Source organism: Vicugna pacos, chromosome 2, assembly GCF_048564905.1.
Source record: "Vicugna pacos chromosome 2, VicPac4, whole genome shotgun sequence".
In the NCBI taxonomy this organism is placed as follows: Eukaryota; Metazoa; Chordata; class Mammalia; order Artiodactyla; family Camelidae; genus Vicugna; species Vicugna pacos.
Window position 1 is genome coordinate 37,468,552 of NC_132988.1, and position 17,349 is coordinate 37,485,900.

The 17,349-nt window shown below is 39.0% G+C and overlaps 1 protein-coding gene across 2 annotated transcripts in view; it reads right to left on the reverse strand.

Moving 5' to 3' along the window:
- SYNPO2 (synaptopodin 2) overlaps positions 1-17,349 on the reverse strand; it is a 156,786-nt gene that overhangs the window by 15,520 nt on the left and 123,917 nt on the right. Inside the window, exons 3-4 of one of the 2 annotated variants that reach the window (XM_031691484.2) lie at positions 15,093-15,889; positions 10,477-12,662 (exon numbers count right to left, since the gene is read on the reverse strand). The exons of the other annotated variant lie outside the window; for it this stretch is intronic. Of the exons in view, the coding sequence (XP_031547344.2) occupies positions 10,477-12,662; positions 15,093-15,889 (2,983 nt within the window). The remainder of the gene's footprint in view (positions 1-10,476; positions 12,663-15,092; positions 15,890-17,349) is intronic. 2 annotated transcript variants of the gene reach the window in all.

The following is a 17,349-nucleotide window of genomic DNA, read 5'->3' on the forward strand; positions in this document are numbered from 1 at the left end:
GATAAGAAAAATCAGCAGAGGAACTTTGTACCATCTCTTCTCTAGATGATAAAGATGTAGCATTCTATTCCTAGAAATATTTATTCTCAGCCTCAATTAGAAGCAGGGGGTCAGATAAACTCACATCTCAAGACCCTCTTTATTCTTCTATTTGAAAAATAAATTTAAAAGACTGTTCAAAACAAATTATTTGCAGCACGTTTTAGAATGGCTGCCTGTGAAGCACTGCAGCAGGAGAGTTTGCTGCCATCTCGTGGGCCTTTAGAATAAAGTCAAGATCAGAGCTTTAGGTCCTGTTCCTATCTCAAGACAAGGCAGCAAGAGCTTTTGCAAGCAGGTGCTGTTTACAAGTCTGGCTGTCCCTGACTGTATGAACTAGGAACTAATTATGGTTTTAAAGAATAAAGTTGACCTCAGTGTTTTGTGTGTTAGAAAAGTGGTTTTCAAAGTGTTGGTTCACAACCCATTACCATCAGAATCACGTGGGGTGTATGTTACGAAAACAAATTCCTAGGCTCCACCCAGAGATACTAAATCAGAATTTCCCTGGGAGCAAGGGGAAATCTTAATTTTCTCCTGGGAACAAAATTTGGAAAACTGTGTCAGGATACTGTGAAGGCAATAGTTTGCTAATACTAAATCACTGTATATAAATGAAATAATATTAATTGGTGAATTGAAGTGTAAAATTAAAATAAAAAGTTCTAGGTGATATATTTTACTTTGCTCTTTATTTCAATAATACCACCCAAAATGAATTGTGACATTTTGCTGGATATTTCATAATGTAGAATTCAAAATCTATTTAGCCCATATTGGGTTTATATGAAGAATTATAATTGGCACCATCTGATAAGCATTAACAACTAGTCCAGTGGGCCAGACTATCAATAAACTCTTGAGTGTAATGAAAAAAAAAAAACCTCTAATTGTGTTAGAGTTGGTATACTTTAAATTAGTCTTTTATTTGTATCAGTCCAGCCTATTCCATAGTGATTTTTAGATCTAGAAGATGGTTTTGTAAACACTTCTTTATCAATCTGAGATATGCTAGCAGAAAAAAAGAATGAATCCAATGCAAGAAAGAGACCTAGTTGTTTTTTTTTTTACTTTTTAAGGAAAAAGGTAATTAAATGGCACAAAAAGAAAACTAAACTGTATCAATTTAAGTGTTTTTGAAACAAAAGCAATTTTGGATTCAGATAAAATTTTCAGAATCTCACCTTGTTGTGATTTTTCTCTCTTCAAGATCAGTCCTGACTTTTGACTCAGTAGGATTTTAGAAGTATCAGAAAACCCACAAAAATTCCCTGGGTTTGAAAGGCAGCTGGAATTTTAGGTTCCTCCCTACATCAGTCACTCAGCTTCTGAGAATTGTTTTTCTGCACTTGCCCTGTGAGCTGGGAGTTTGCTCTGTTCAGAGGGAGATTTCTCTCTTTCTGGTTTTGGAAACTGATCACGCGTCTCAGGCAAGGGGATCAATTACTCTAAAAAAGCCAGGTTGCTGACCCTTTGTCCTGGGACAGTGTTGGGGAAGAGGGATAAGACCAGCTGTCTGCTGTGCCTTCAGAGGCCAGCCAGGTTCTGTCAGAGCCCCAACTGTTGCAGGCCTGATCTGGGGTAGCCTTGGGGATTGGATTGACAACTGTTCCACTTTCTGCGTGATAGGCCTGGTTAAGCTTCAACTGTCCCACTAGAACCCTGCTAGGATACCAACTATCCTATTTTGAGAATATCCTTCATTTACAAGCATTTCCCCATAACAATTCTCTGTGTTACCAAGTGCGCCACATGTATTCTATTTAATATTGGTACTTTGAATTGAACACAGCCCCTTTGTAGTAGAGTCTCAAAGCTGATATTGTTTCTTTTGTAAGAAATATTGTACCAGTCTTTTTGAATCCTGGTCTCATCTTTATATACTGCTACAACAATGCTAGCATAAAAGATGAAGACAAAGAAGAAAAAAATTGACCAACAGGCTGAATACAGAGGAATATAGACATAAATTTTCAGTATGACGAAAACAATAAACCAAGATCTCTCAGTAAAAGATCCTGTGGATAGATTATTCCTCGTGTCAATATGAGATTTATACAGACAGTGCTTCTGCTTTTTCTGTTTTAGTTCTGTTAGATCCTTCAAACTGGGATTTATATTAACAGAGAAAACAAAAAACTTGTTTACCATGTATGTCATCTTCCTTGCAAGTTATGAAATAGTAGCTATTGTTTACTGAGTGCTCTTTACAAGAATATTAACAGCTAACATATGTTGCATGCTTTCTATGTGCCAGGCACAGTTCCATACACATAACACATACTGCTTTGTTTAATCTTCACAACTTGCGAGTTACGTCTGTTATTTCCTTCATTTCACAGCAGAGGATACTGAGACACAGAGAGGCTGAATCATTTGCCTAAAGTCTCCCAACCAGCAAAAGGCAACCTGGGATTTAGCTGCAGGCAATTTGGCCCAAGTCCACGTGCTCACCCACTATAAAATGTTGCCTCTATGTGCTTGGTGTTTACATGCATTGTCTCACCTAACCATAGGTGAACTTCATTTGAGAAGTGGTTACCTTTTGTGTCCCCTAAATCAAATCATGTCTTTTTTTTAACTTAAATATTTGTAGGTACATATTTCTGCATTATTGTAGAATTGCAAATTTGAGGACTTCCTCCTCATCATTATTCTTTTTACCTTAATTTACCTGGTGTACATTAGCACAGCTGTAGTACTATATGATGCTAGTTGGCGAGAAGTGGGTGTTTGGGGCATTTGGTCTAATGCATCACGGGTATTCATTTAATGGTAACTAGCAAAATGTTAGGTTCCCCCTACCATTTGAGTCTATACTATATGCAAATAGACTGACAGAAATAAAAACTATAGCTTTTCCCTTCCCCTTGTACATGTTTATAAATGTCTATCATTTGGGGCTACCAAAGTCTAAGAAGTTTTTAACATTTCTTGCTTTGATTTAGAAGGTTTAAAGTAACTGTTGAGTTATTTCTGAGACAGTCTGTAAAGTTTATGGCCTTTGATGCACAATTCCTTTCACATGTGACCTCTGTCTTCCTGTGACCGGGGGAGGTAAAGTAGCCTAGTGATTAGAGAATGGCTCTGGAGTCTGACTGTTAGTCCTATCACTTTAGACAAGTTCCTTAACTTTTCTTTACTATAGTGTTTCTCATCTGTAAAGTAGAAAGATAATGGTACCTTCTTCATATGCTAGTAATTTTGTGATGACTAAAAAGCTAACATTTGTTAAATACTAGTTTAGTATTTAGGCACCCAACATAGAGTAAGCCCTCATGATTATCACTATATTAGTGGCTTTGTCATTTTAAATTAAGGCAGTGAGGCTCTGCAAATACAATGAGGGGCTCTACAAGTAACTTAGAAGTTAACATCTTCTCTCCTTGATGTTAGTGATGGGAATGTTCAAATCCCATGTTTAGAATCCACTACACTAGCTCCTCAGATGTTTTCAAAATAACAATGAGATATAGTTTAAGGGAAAAAAAAACTACTGGGAAAAAATAAGGTATAAAAATATTCTTTCTGGGAAGTCTTTGACAAAAATAACTGTTGAGAAACCTTCCATTGAGCACATTGCGAGAGGAGAGATTTGCGGCCGGAAAGATTTGTGGCCTCATGCATGTCCTGGATGGATGTAACTCAGCCAGGAGAGACTTCATAGAACTCTAAGATTCCAGTGACAACTACTTTTTAGATATATTTTGAAACACTGAAACCTTGTGACTCGCTCAGTATTATTCTGCTTAGAATTATTCTTGTTGAAATGTCTCCAGTTATTCTGGGTTTAGTAGCAAGCCAAGCTGGGTGCTGATGCACTACTTGATAAGAAAGTTCCCTGAATTACTTTTAGTCAGAAAGGCATGAAGCCAAGGCCAAGGGGAGCGCTTCCTTTTATGTAGAGCCCTTCCTTTTGCTTTTTTTTTTTTTAACGACATTCCTCCCCACCCCCAGCCCATGAATATCACCTTTCCATCCTGAAATAAGAAAATGAAAGAATTTGGGGAACTCATAAAAATCACTGTCAAATCCATCAGTTCTACTTATAAAACAGATACTTCTATTTCAGAGATTGGTTTTCACTTCAAACGTCCTATCATAGCATCTGACTTTACGAGCAATCTTACGAAAGTAGTGGAGTCCTTTCTAAAGTCACTAAACGTGGTCAAAGCCATCCATAAAGCATATACAGAGTAGGCTCTTGGTGGATAGTTTGGTGAACACACAATTACCAGGTCTCAGGGAGTAGGGTTCTGGGGTCTAATGAGACTGTGGAAACCATGTAGTACTGAAGGCTTCAATGTCAGACAAATATCTAGGTCCAACCCTAGCCCACTTCTTAAAAGCTTAGTGATTGTCAGACAAGTTGTTTGCCTCTCTGAGTTTCAGATACTTTGTCTGCAAAATGGAAATAATACCTTCACTTCCAGGGTAATCCTGAGGAGTAAATGAAATCATAGTATAATTGGTTAAGGGTGTAGATCCATACTGAATCCAGGGTCCACTATTTAATACTGTGCAATCTTGGGTAATATATTCAGCCTCTTTGTGCTTCAGAATCTCATCTATAACCTATAAACTGAGGATAATGATGGTACCTATCTCATAGGGAGTACTGATTTTAAAACTTAACCTATAATGATTGCCAGAGGGGTGGGGGTGAGGGTGAGAAAAATGGGTGAAAGTGTTCAAAAGGTACACCTTCACCCATTTCAGTTATAAGTCCCAGGGATGTAATGTACAGCACGGCACCTATAGTTAACAATACTGTATTGTATATTTGAAAGTTGCTAAGAGAGTAGATCTTAAAAGTTCTCATCACAAGAAAAAGAAATTTGTAACTCTCTGTGATGATAGATGTTAGCTAGACTTATTGTGGTGATCAATTTGCAATATATACTAGTATTGAATCATTATGTTGTACACCTGTCAGTTATTATCTCCATTAAAAAAACAGAGCGCTAATCTATGAAGATACTTGGCACAATTTAGAGCCCACAGTTTATGCTCAGTCAACATTAGCTATTGTTATAACTTACGGAAAGTATTTAACACAGTTCCTGGCTTTTAGTAGAAACTTAATAAGCAACTCCCCACCCCACCTCCAGCCTTTTCCTCAGCTCTCACGGGGTTGTTTGAAAGGCTGCCATAGCTTCCATCCCCACACGTATTATCCTAACTTGGACCAGATCTTGACTAAAGGCCTTTGGGTAGTCTTGAAAACAGATTATTCCACCAAATAAGGATATCAAAGATTCCTAAGTTCTAAAATGTCTCCTGAAGAACAAAACAAAACACTATTGCTTTTTGATAGTTAACTTCCAAGAAGAAAAATTTTCTCAGTTTATTCCTAAAATGTGCATTTCTTTTAAACTTAGAGCTAATTGCAGTTCTTTGTTTCCATGAGTAAATCATTAATAGTTATCAAGGAGCTCAAGAAGTAGGGGCTGTGAAAGCAGGATTCCTCCATGGTACATTTGAAGGTTATTATTATTTTAAGTATTATTATTTTTATTATTAGGTAGTGGAAAAAGGATAGGCTGGAAAGTAGGTCCTTGTGATTATTTTTATTAGGGACCCTGAATGTATATTTCACCAGTCATAAAGCACATGTTATTTAGATAAACATGTCAAGAATGAGGTATAAACAGAGGTAAACATGTGGAGCTTTACACTTAGAACCAAAAAATGAAAATTTAAGAAATCCTATGTATCAGTAACAATTATTTAAACACTAGGACCCTGTGGAAGTCTAACTTTGTCTCTTTATACTTGAGAAATACTTTTTTAGCTGGCAAACATCTGATTAAATCAGGAGTCTGAGGAATGTCTGACGGGATTTGATATTTCAAATTAAATTTCTTTTCATTCATTTGCCTCTGAGTAGTAAGTTCTGTGATTTCCAAGTGCCAAACAGTAATTTAGTGTAGAAACATACATACCATAGAAACATTCTTTTTTTTTTTTCTTAATTTAAGAAACTGGCTGCACCTGATAGCATCCAGGAGCGGATAGTCTGATTTGGGGACTTCTGGTTTTTATTGGCCTGATGCTCCATAGAATGGCCTACAATTTTTTTAACTTGTTTTTTTTTTAATCCAGACTGGCATCTTTTAGCAATTTTGCCTAGTCTTTGCATCCTGTGGGAATTTACTAGTTTGTTTTATGGCCTTTGGCCAATCCTGGTGGGAAGTCTAGAGAAGAATTCGATTCTGCTTTTTCCCAGAATACTTGTTGACAGACTCAGCTGCACTGAAGTGTTACACGAGTCTTTGTGTCCCCCAGAGTACAATGATAAGGGGACGTGAGACCAGCGAGGGTCAGTGCTTCTGGGAATATAGTGTTGGCTTTTAGAATTTACATATTTTTCTCATGAACTTTTAACAATTTTTAAAACAAACTCAACAACTCTGATCTTAGGAGGGAATGAGCACACAGCCCACTGTTTCCCTTTGGAAGCATTTTAAGCATTTAGCTTTTCAGAAAACAATCACTTCTTTTTGATGACCATGACTTCAAATACCCTTCCTGCCAGGCCAGTGGTGACTCATAAAACAGCAATGGATTTCAGGAACTCACCCTTAGAATATGGATGCTTGCAGATTCTCGAATGTATAACTGGATGAAATGATACACAGCAAGGGGCTTTTGTCTGAAAGATTAAATTCAAACTCAAACACTAACAGCCATGTGTCTTCTTGTGCTCTTGAGGCTTCTGTGAAAGTACTGCAGTCAGTGTTTGAGATGCCTGTCAGCAGCAAACGACCTTCAAAGTTTTTTAAGGTAGTAACTATAAGCAAAACAATGGTCCCACAAATGTTAGTCCTATTAAGTTTAGATCACTTGTTTTTGACATCTTAGATGTGACTCTTGCTGCCAGGCTTGAATTCAGCTGTGTGATAATATTCAGTTGCCCTATGAAGTTCACTTCTTGAAAGGGGCTAGCACTATCTACAAAAGTTAAAGAACCTTGGCTCCCTTTTAGGAACTACTGTTAACACAAATCAGTTAAAATAAGTTGCTTCTTGTGAAGATTAAATGAGATACATGTCATCATTAGCAATCATACTGGATATACTTTGAAGTACAAACTTTTTTGTGTTCCAGAATGACAACCCAAATGTGTCTTATAAAATATATCCCTAAAAACTTGTGCTTTTTACTATCAAGGAATAGCCAAAATCCAGAAAGTGTGATTTTTTTCTCTCAGAGCAGAATGTGTTTATTATTGAAATAATAGAAATAAAACTGTGACTGTTATAAGATTAAAGTGGCAATGCTCAGATTCTCAGTCTTACCAGTTCTGTGATTTAATCTGCCCTCCTATAAGACTGAGAGGAATACGTGTACTTGTATTTACATAGCACCTGTCTTCCTAGAATATCTAGTGTTGTGCATACTCATTATGGCACAACATTCTAGGAAGAGAGGTTTGAGACAGCATTAGGGGAAACTAGTGGAAAGAAATTTGCATATGGTCGTGTAGTAAGTCAGTGACTGTGATTACTTTTTATTTTATATTCCAGTGCTTGTAAACCATGCAGTGGATTCCTTGGAATAGGCACCTAACATAACATAAGCACTCAATAAATGATCAATGGTATTGTGTTGACAATGAAAACTTGACTTCATAAATGCTCTGCCTAGAAATTAAGCTAACAAAGGACAAGGGAAAAGGCAAGATCCTAAAAACTAAACAAAAACTGCTTCATCATACTCTCAAACCAGCCAATCCAAACATCTGCCACCACAACAAAGCCAACAATACACAGACTGCGAAGGGTGCCCAGTGGGAAGGAAGCTGAGGTCGTGAGTTCTAAGTCTCCCACCTGCCACACTGACATCATTTCCATAACTCCAGCCGAAAAGGTGGAAAGCTTATTTTGCATGGAGTTTCCCAGTGGGCTCTCTGGTCGGGGAGAAGACACAAAGTAATCCCTCTCACTCCAGGGAGCTGGCTTAGTCCTTCTCCCTCCGACAGGGTGAGGTTAGACTCTGCCGTGGATACAATTTTGGAGGATTCTCACACTTTTTCCATAATTTGGGACTGTATGGTACAAGATGAGACCGATGCTACCAGCTCCCAGTTGAAGTTGCGGGTGCTCTGACTACATGCCTGACATGTTTCTTAGCTTTTTGAGAACTCCATGACAGTCCCAGTCACATCAGGTGTATCTTTAGTCATCAGCTCCAAACAGTGGCTCTGCTAAGATGGCCACCTTCCAACAGGAAATAGGTAAAAACATTTCTCATTCCTACATACCACAAACCACTGGACAACTGGGAATACTTGTGGGTCAATACCACCCTTGGCTACTTTTGAACCAGTGATCTCAAATTGACTATCTTGTGTTCCATTGTCTGCCCTCTATAATACTATTTTAAAAGTGCATTATAAAAATGATCTCCTTTCCTGCTTTGCCTTAATATGCCTTTTCTGGTTGTTCAATTAGAAAAGAATGCAAAATATACAGCATTCAGCAGACTTTCTTTGCAGAGAACAAGTCAAACAAACAGTAGTATTGTATAATGGATAGGTTGCTTTTTCCTTTATCCTAGATGAATCTTCCTAACTGATTTCCCCAAAAGGCAAATAAGGGACCAAGCTAGATCCTGTGGTTCTAACCTCTAGGTAAATTGCCACCAAAGGCAATGGAAGATTTTCCAGAGAAAAAGCAGAAGAATCAGCCCCATTGTTCTGTAGCTGACTTACCTCTTCTCTGTATGTCATAGAAATGCTTATGACTTGCAGTTTTACAATACACAGAAAAATGGAAATGCTCACAAAAAAGAAATTCAGATGTTTACGGGGCAATATAAGAGAAATATCAGAGAAATGACTTAGGTCAGAACAGCTTATACAGGGAAGTTTTTTTTTTCAAATATGTACATTGAACAGATAAAGAAGAAAGTAATATTTTAATAGGATAGTGAAAAACAGCAGATTGACAGTGACAGCAGAAAAAGAACAGGAGTACAGATATTTTCAGAGGATTAAAATGGTACCATGTACCCTCAAACCAGGCAAGCTTTTATGAGAGGTCTCTAGACATATCTCTTGTATTGAGTAGATGGTTTTTCTGGAGCTGTCAAAAATGCTTTGTGGTTCTCTATATTATTTCATGTCGAATATTTTCCATGGTTGGTCAGACTTGGACTTAAAATAGATATGAGAAAGGTCTTCAGGTTTACTGTCAGTAACATTATTAACTTCAGAGCCAGCTGGATGACGGCATTGTTTGTGACCAATCCAAGTTTACAAGGTAACCTTGCCTGAATCCTCCTGGTCCATCAAATATAAATAATAAAGTGAAGGTGCAAGAATAGAATTGCAAGGAACAGTGGGAGAAGTAGTCGTCAGAAAGCAAAACAAACACAAGGAAAAAGAATCTGTGAGGTGACTTAGAAATGATGCTAGTAATTGTGTGTTCTCACCCAACGGCCTCCACACATGGGGTTCCTCGTGCTTCACAATCAGCCCCTGGAGTCAGTAACCCCTCATGCCCCAACCATGTAGTTTCCCAAGGGAAAACAACAGTCATATGTACCTTTATCTGCAGCCTGCTCACCTTCTTATCTGTCACTCTATTACACTGTACTCTACCGCTTGCCTCGGCGGAAGAAAACAAACTTATGCTTTCATGGGCAATTGGAGGTGTACTCATTTAGTTTCTTAAGTAACTGGGGAGACAGGATGGGCATCAATCTCTAAGGATAATTATCCTTCTTGCCTCATCCCATTTACTTTAAAGAAGTCTTTGGAAATGAGCTAATATATGTAAAACATCTGGCAAGTGCCGTAATAAGTGTCCCATAATTATCAACCCCCTCTTTCTTACCCATCTTACCAAACTATGTACATTCCAACAGTCCCCAAGGTACCTTTTCTGCGGCATCAAACAGGTGGCTGAGGTTGACAGACCAGAGCTGATCCCTGTCCTCGATAAATTTCTTATCCCTTAACACTAGTAATAGAGATTAAGCTAAACTTAAAAAGGAAATGTCAGTCAATACATGTTATATTTTCATTATACTTGAACCTTTTCACCATAGGAACACAGTTGTTATGTTACATAGAGACTGTGTCCTAATGTTGATATCACTGATCACTGTCTTTCTTGTGGCTAAAGCATAAATCCTAAATATCCCCCTTACTTAATACAATGGCCCAGGTCTATTTGGGGGTGCTCCCAGATTTTTAAGTGTGCAAAGAAGATAAATATGTTTTAAGTCAATCTGAGTTAGATTTTTGACTCATTAAAAATATTCTGCTCCTTGGACCCAGATTGGGAGCTGACATCTGAAATTAAGTTGAGGACTTGGTAGGCATTCTTTTCGGGGACTCAAGTAACACTGCAAACGATTCGTTTCAAGCAAAGTGGACACTCAGCTTCAGCTACAAGATTACTCTTCCACAACTGACGGTTTCCACACCTGCACTGTGACACCACTTTTCTTGGCTGAAAATTTCGGCCTCGGTGCCACAAAATAAGATGTTGAGGCTGATTCTCGCTTTGGAGAGGTAGGAATGGCCACCGGCACTGGGGAGGCGCTGACTGGTGAGGTGGCCTCGGCGAAGAAGGAAGGCTGAGAACTGTAGGCTGGTACTGAGTACACAGACGAAGCCTGCACGTTAGTGGGCGAGCCAGCATTCACTGGCCGAGGAGGAAGAGCTTGTTTCATGGCTGGCACTGAACTGACCTTGACTGATGACTTTGTTGGGAGGCCACCCTTTGCATCAGGAGGTTGGAAAGTAAACAAGGACGCATTTAGCTGATACGGTTGGTGCTTCATAACATCCAAAGCATTGAGGGGTTTCTTGCCCTTTTTCTTGCTTGTTTTGGAGGCCTGTGGGCCTGACGGCTGAGACTTGACTGCGGCCAGTGGGTAGGAGGGGGAGTGGATAGGATTGTAGGCCATGGGAGGAGGTGCACGGACGTTGGAAGAGTACTTCCAACCGGCCGGTAGAGATGGAGTGGGAGACTGAGCACGGGCAGCGTGGGCCTGCACCGTGTCCGAATCCACCACATACTTCTCCATCCTCGACTGCCTTTTAGCGAAGAGCTGGGCTCCTTTCCCACTCATTCCCGGAAGCTCATTGGATGGTCTGACTGCACCAGCATGAGCAGTGTTTACTGTTGGTGTGGGAGCTGCTGGCTTGGGAGTGTAGTTCAGGCTGGCTACAGTTGCTTGTGGTCCTTTGAAGGGACCAGCCAGGTTCAGAACACTTGTGGGCCGGGCAGGAGGATAAGAAGGCTGGGCTATTTTGATGGAGGAGACCATGGTGCCCTGCGATGGGTTGGATGTGGGGAAGGCAGGAGGTTGGGTTGGAGCCACTCCTGGTGACCAGACCGGAGAAACTGGAGTTACTGGTTGGGAAGATGAGGACTTGACAGCAGGCTTTGGAGCAACAGGAGGTGGGGTCTTTTGTTTCGCAGAGGAGCTCTGCATGAAATTACAAGCCTCTGCTCCTAAACTGAGGTAGTCTTCTTCAGGTCCGGAATCACCTCCTGCTCCAGTGCCCCTTTTGCCTTCTGAATTTTGAAGAAGTGACAAGAGTTCAGGATTTGGACTTACTTTGGGCTCTTTAAAAGTGAACATGGGTTTTGTTGTGCTTCTCCTTTTGGCCTCCTGCAATATTCCTGTTCTTTTTGCTGGCACTGCGATCCTTTCATCCCGGGAGGCTATTCGTTCAGATGAATCATAAAAGGCTGACTGGGACCATGGGGCAGGCTGGGGCCACGGAGGAGGCTGTGCCGGGCCAGCTGTTGGACTTGACACTGCTCTAGAAAAGGCTTCAGGTGGGGGTGTGACTGCAGAATAAGGTGGAGGTGCAGGAAAGTCAGCGATGGGACTTGTCAGGTTTCGGGTTGGGGAGAAAGGTGTTGTTGGCTGGTTCACAGACCCTGGGAAGGGTTTGGCTGTTCTATTCATAGGCATCATCCTCTGAGCCTCTGCTGTCTCAGACACCCCAGTGAACCCATTCTGTTGGGGCACATGGCCAAGACTAGGGCTCACCTCGATGTAGCTTTTGCTCACGGAGCTCTGCACTCTCACTGATTCTTCTTCCTTCCTTTGGTAGGAAGTCATGGCTCTCAGGCCATCGGTCTGGGCAGCATCTGGTTCTCTGCTTGGCACTCCACCCATCCTCTCCTCCTCTTTTTGGGCTGTGATCTGATCCATTCTCTCTCTCCTCTTGGCAAACATGAGGGCCCCCTTGCCTGTGGTGTCTGGCAACATCTCCATCTTGTCCCCTCTGTTCAGTTTCTTTTCAATGTCCACTAGTCCAGAGTCCCAGTCAAAGTTCACAACTTGTGTGTTGTCGTCAATATCAGACAATAACTCTTCATCCACCTCTGATTCACTTGCACCCAGAAATGCTACTTCACATGTATCCTCTTTGTCACCCTCTTCCTCCTCCTCGTCTGCCTCTCGCTCAAGTTCACCAGTCCCGTAGCTGACTAGGGTGTATTTCCTGGCCCTCCGACGACGCTTCTTAAACATCAACACCCCCTTGGAGTTGGGGTTGGGGGCATCTGTTAGAAGGAGGGCAATGCTTTTGCATTTAGATTTTGCTTCTTTCACCTGCTTTTCTGATAGACTTTCACTCCTTCTGAGCCCTAGGGAAAGTACAAAAATTATATTGAGTTGATGAGTTCAAGGAAGACTCCATAGCAACCCAGAAATCAACTCTCCTCGGGCAAGATGAATATGGAAAAAACATGTTTACAATTGCATACTGAATTTTGAGGCAATCCAACTCATTTCTCTTTCTTATTTCTTTTAAAATTTATACTTCTATAATGAGATATATGATGATATGATATAATATATGTAACTTATATATATTATATAATACCCCATTTCATTTTTTTATGTAAGTACATTTTTAAGTATGTTGATAAGAATATATGCTTCATAATTTGTCTCTGTATGGGTCCTTACCCTTTAACAATAAACACTGGCTAGTAAATGTCAGTTAATAGGATGTAATTAAAATTACAAAGGAAATAATTTAAGGACATAATATTTTCTGAAAACAAGTTAAGATATATCTAAATAAAATGTCAATATAAAAAGTTTCCAAGCATTTTTAAAAAGCAGGAGGGGGAAACAAGAAAATGTTATTTACTAAATGTTTTAATGTAATGAGTTAAAAATTTCGCTTTACTTTGACATTCTCCCAAAGTCTTTGAAACTACTGAATTAATATAAATTTAAAAAACTGAATGAATAATATGTTAAGGTACTGAATCAATAACTAATTAATAATAATTCAGAATACTAGTTTAATGTGAATACATGTAAGAAATTTTAGCTACAAAATTGTCTAGATAAATTTGTTTGTAAATAAATTGCTATCTTGGAAATATAATACTACTTCAGTTGCAGCAAGAAGAAGTGTAAATCTTGGGGAAGTTTAAAAATTATATGATTAGTAACTCTTTTAACTGGGTAAAAGCTGATGTAGAAAGTAAGTCATAAAAAAAAACAAAACAAAAGAAAGAAAGTCATGTAAAACAAGAGCTTGACTGTTCTAAAATAACAAAAATTTGTATTTAAATTTTAGATTTTGTTATTATTGTCACAAGAAATAAATTGGTGGCAAATGAATTTATAGCACTACCTAATTACAATCATGTATTCAATGATAAATGAGCATGATTCACAAATAAGTTTTGAATGTCTCAAAATAGTTAAATGGAAATTTCAGAAACATTTTTTGAATATTTTATGATTGAAATTAGCTCTTTTTGTCACTGGAAAAAAATTAGACTTAGTGGTTAATTTTTTTTAATGTAATAGAATCAGAATAGTTTTATAGCAAGGTTACAGAGATATTCGCTGGTAATCAAATTTTATTCAGAGAAAATGGTAAAAAGTATGGTCATTCTTAAGTGTAGCAGAGTATTATACAAGTGACTAGTGTTACACAACTTGCTATTAAATTGACAGTCACAGTTGCACAGTTGTTGCCAACTTTACTGGCAACATGTAAAGTATGTGAGTGCTGCCTTAATGCATTTGTTTAATATACTATAAATGTGAAGGTGCATACAGATGCTTAAAGTATAAGGAATGATTAACAGCACTTGCCAATTCAGCTACAAGTGGTTATGCTAAAAATATGCTTTGAAAAGAATAACAATAGTTAGGAGACAGTGTAATACTCTGAATAACCAAGATCATTACTGTTGTGAATATCATTCATACATTCCAGTGCCTTTGACAGTCAGTCTTTACCTCCTCAAATGAAATTGCAAATTTTTTTAAGTACATGAAAGAAAATAACAAAAATCATAAAAGCTAACTGCTATTCTTACCCTCATTCTCCTTTCTGTGATCGCTCCCCTGGGTAAAACAAAACACCGTAAAACGCCTTGAATTTAAAGTGTACTTTGTGTTGGGGGACATTTAAATGCCTCCACATGGCCCTGTGTCCAGAAGGTAGATGAAATGCTTTTCAGTCTAGTGAAGGCTTACAAAATGGAGAGGATCATGTAACCGCTCAGTATTCCACATGTCCTTGTCTATCAAACTCACTTCTGCAAGCATCATCATGCTGCACAATGATTTTTTTCAAAATGAGGATCTGCTTTTAATATCAGTGGTGGAGCCTGTATTTTAAAGACATCTCTCAGCAGCAGACTCAACAGTTTTTGACATTTAAACTCAGAGTCCACATGACTTCAGACACTCTCAGATGCTATTTAACATGAAATATGACAATATTCTGAGACAAATCAAGCAGGCACATTAACAGTACTATTTTCTTTAACAGTTCCTGTGCCTTTGGGGATAAAAGAAAGTGCATTAAAAACATTTAAATCTACTACAGAGTTCAAACTTATTACTTCCAATTTAGAAATTTGTGTTCACAATTTCATGTTTGTTATTATGTGCATTAATAAATTTTTTTAAAAGGTGAATGAAAGACATAAGAAAAATCTTTAAAAAAAAAAAATCCATGCAGGTGAAGCAGCAGCAAATGCTCTAAGCTCCCAAGCCCCTTCCGACAGCCCAGCAACGGCCCCTGGGGCAGGACTTACGTGCGTGGCGCGCTCTGTGCTTGTGAGGTCTGCTGTGATCCCTTTCCGAGCGTGAATCTTCTCCCTGCTCTGTGCCTTCTGATGAGACTGCAAAGGATACCAGAGAAGGAGGTGCTTCTGACTGCCCTCCTTCCACCGGAGAATCCACACACCCCTTTCCTGCCTGAAGCCTGCACCCTTCCGTCTTCTGCCTGTCAGAGCAGTCAAAGATCACTTCCACTCGGGGCAGCCCCGAGTCTCCTGCTTCACTTCCTTGGATCACTCTCAATTCTTGGCCACTGGAGATCTGGATTATCTTGCCGGACCTCAGAGAAGGGTCCCCGTTCTCGCCAGTGGGGACTGAAGTTGTGTGGACAGTCCCATCATGTTGTAAACGAGGATCTAGGTCAGGAGACTTGGATTTTTCAGCTCCCAGGAGAGCCACTACAGGGGCACTAGTGCCTTTGTGTCTGTCTTGTGAAAGGGACAGTTGTAGCTCAACCACAGTGCCTGGCCGCCCGGCTTCTGCCTTCTCCTTTAAGACAACCTCCTCTGCTAGGCGTCCACTTTCGGAGTCAGAGGTGTGAGGAGCCGGGCCTGTTCCTTCTTTTAAGCTCCCAGGAAAACCAGCACTTGCTTGATCCTCAGCTAGGGGAGCTCCACTCTTGACTGGGGCGATGTAGAACTCTCTGTACTGGCTCTTTGTGGCTGGTTGAATCTGTAGGGTGGTGCTTTCCACATACCCCTCATGGGTGAAATGCTCATGGTTTTTGTTTTCAGTTTCAGAAATCAAAGTCTCACTTATTCCACTGGATGGTCTGCACACAGAAAAATCAGTCCAGACAGTTAAATCAGAGTGTATTACACCTGCCAAAAAACTTCCTGACACTTTTATGGTGTTTAAAATACAGTCAAAATATTTCCTCTTAAATGTCAACTGCAACATATTTGAAAACAGAACTTGGCAACATGTTTATATTATTATTTAAAGATCTGCCAAACAAATATGTCTTTAAAGCAAAGCAAAAATGCTTACAAAAGATTATAACACTGAAATCCATCTTAAATTCAGCATTTATTTTTTTGAAAGAACAGGTTATAGCTACATGGATGCCCTTTATCTATAATTATTTGAGTCTTTTCAAATAGCCATGTTTGTTATAATTTGACAAAGCATTTTAATGTCTTATTGACTAAGTTTATGTCTGGACATTATGAAGTCAGATAAACATATTCTGCAGCTTCAGAGCAATATTAATATACAGATAGCTCAAGTAATCCTTTTAGAGGCTGTGCTTTCTTGAAAGGAATGAAATAGAAGCTGTTTTTTAAGCTCCAATGAGCATGTGTTTTGTACTAAGTGGACCCCAGCCCAGTACTCTTGTGTAAAGAGAAATCCTTTCCATGCTGCAATGAACCATTGAGTCATAGAGTATTTATAATCTGATATGTCTCCCCTTCTCTATTTTAACTTGTCTCTTGGAGCATTTTCCTTATAGGATCTCTGAAGTCAAAATGTTCCTTAATCTTTCAGCTAAGGAGCCTGGAGCTGTTCACCATAGTCCTTTGACCTTAATCATTCCCAGCTAGTTTTGCAAATTTGGGTTTGCAAGAAGAAATGTCAGTTAAGGGTTAAACAACTTCTTGCAAAAACTCTTAATTTAAACTCTAACTGCTTTTAGAAGAGAAGCATCATTCACAGAACAGCTGTAGGAGATGCCTTCGTTTCTTACATTTTTAAGTTTTTTTTAAAGCAGCATCTATCTCAGGCCCCTTTCTTCCTCCCTCAAAATGTACCCTGACTAATGCAGGATCATCAACTGAAGGGAGAGAACCCCTACTTCTATTCTACTCAAGGGCATTTACCTTAGAATTTATGTGGTAGTAAAATTTAAGACTAATATTCAAAATAATTACTCTTCATTTTGCTTTTGACTGCATTTAGCAAAACAAAAATAAACAAAACACACACTAACAATCAAATGAAATGCAGAATCTTCTATGCAAGTAATCTGTAAAGCTTCCTGATAATACCAAAAAAACATTATAATATAGTATTTTAAAAACATGATGACAGCAAATTAGATCTTTCTTCCACAGGAAATGATGAATATGCTCTATGCAAGTAAATTTGAGGGTACCAAAAGGCCAGAGAGTTTTAATTTAGGAAGGCCTTGAGATAGAAGTAGATTAAATCACTTTCAATTATGTTAGCAATCAATTATAAAACTGAGAAGAGAGTAGTTTGAATTCATTCCAGACTTACAGACTATAATAC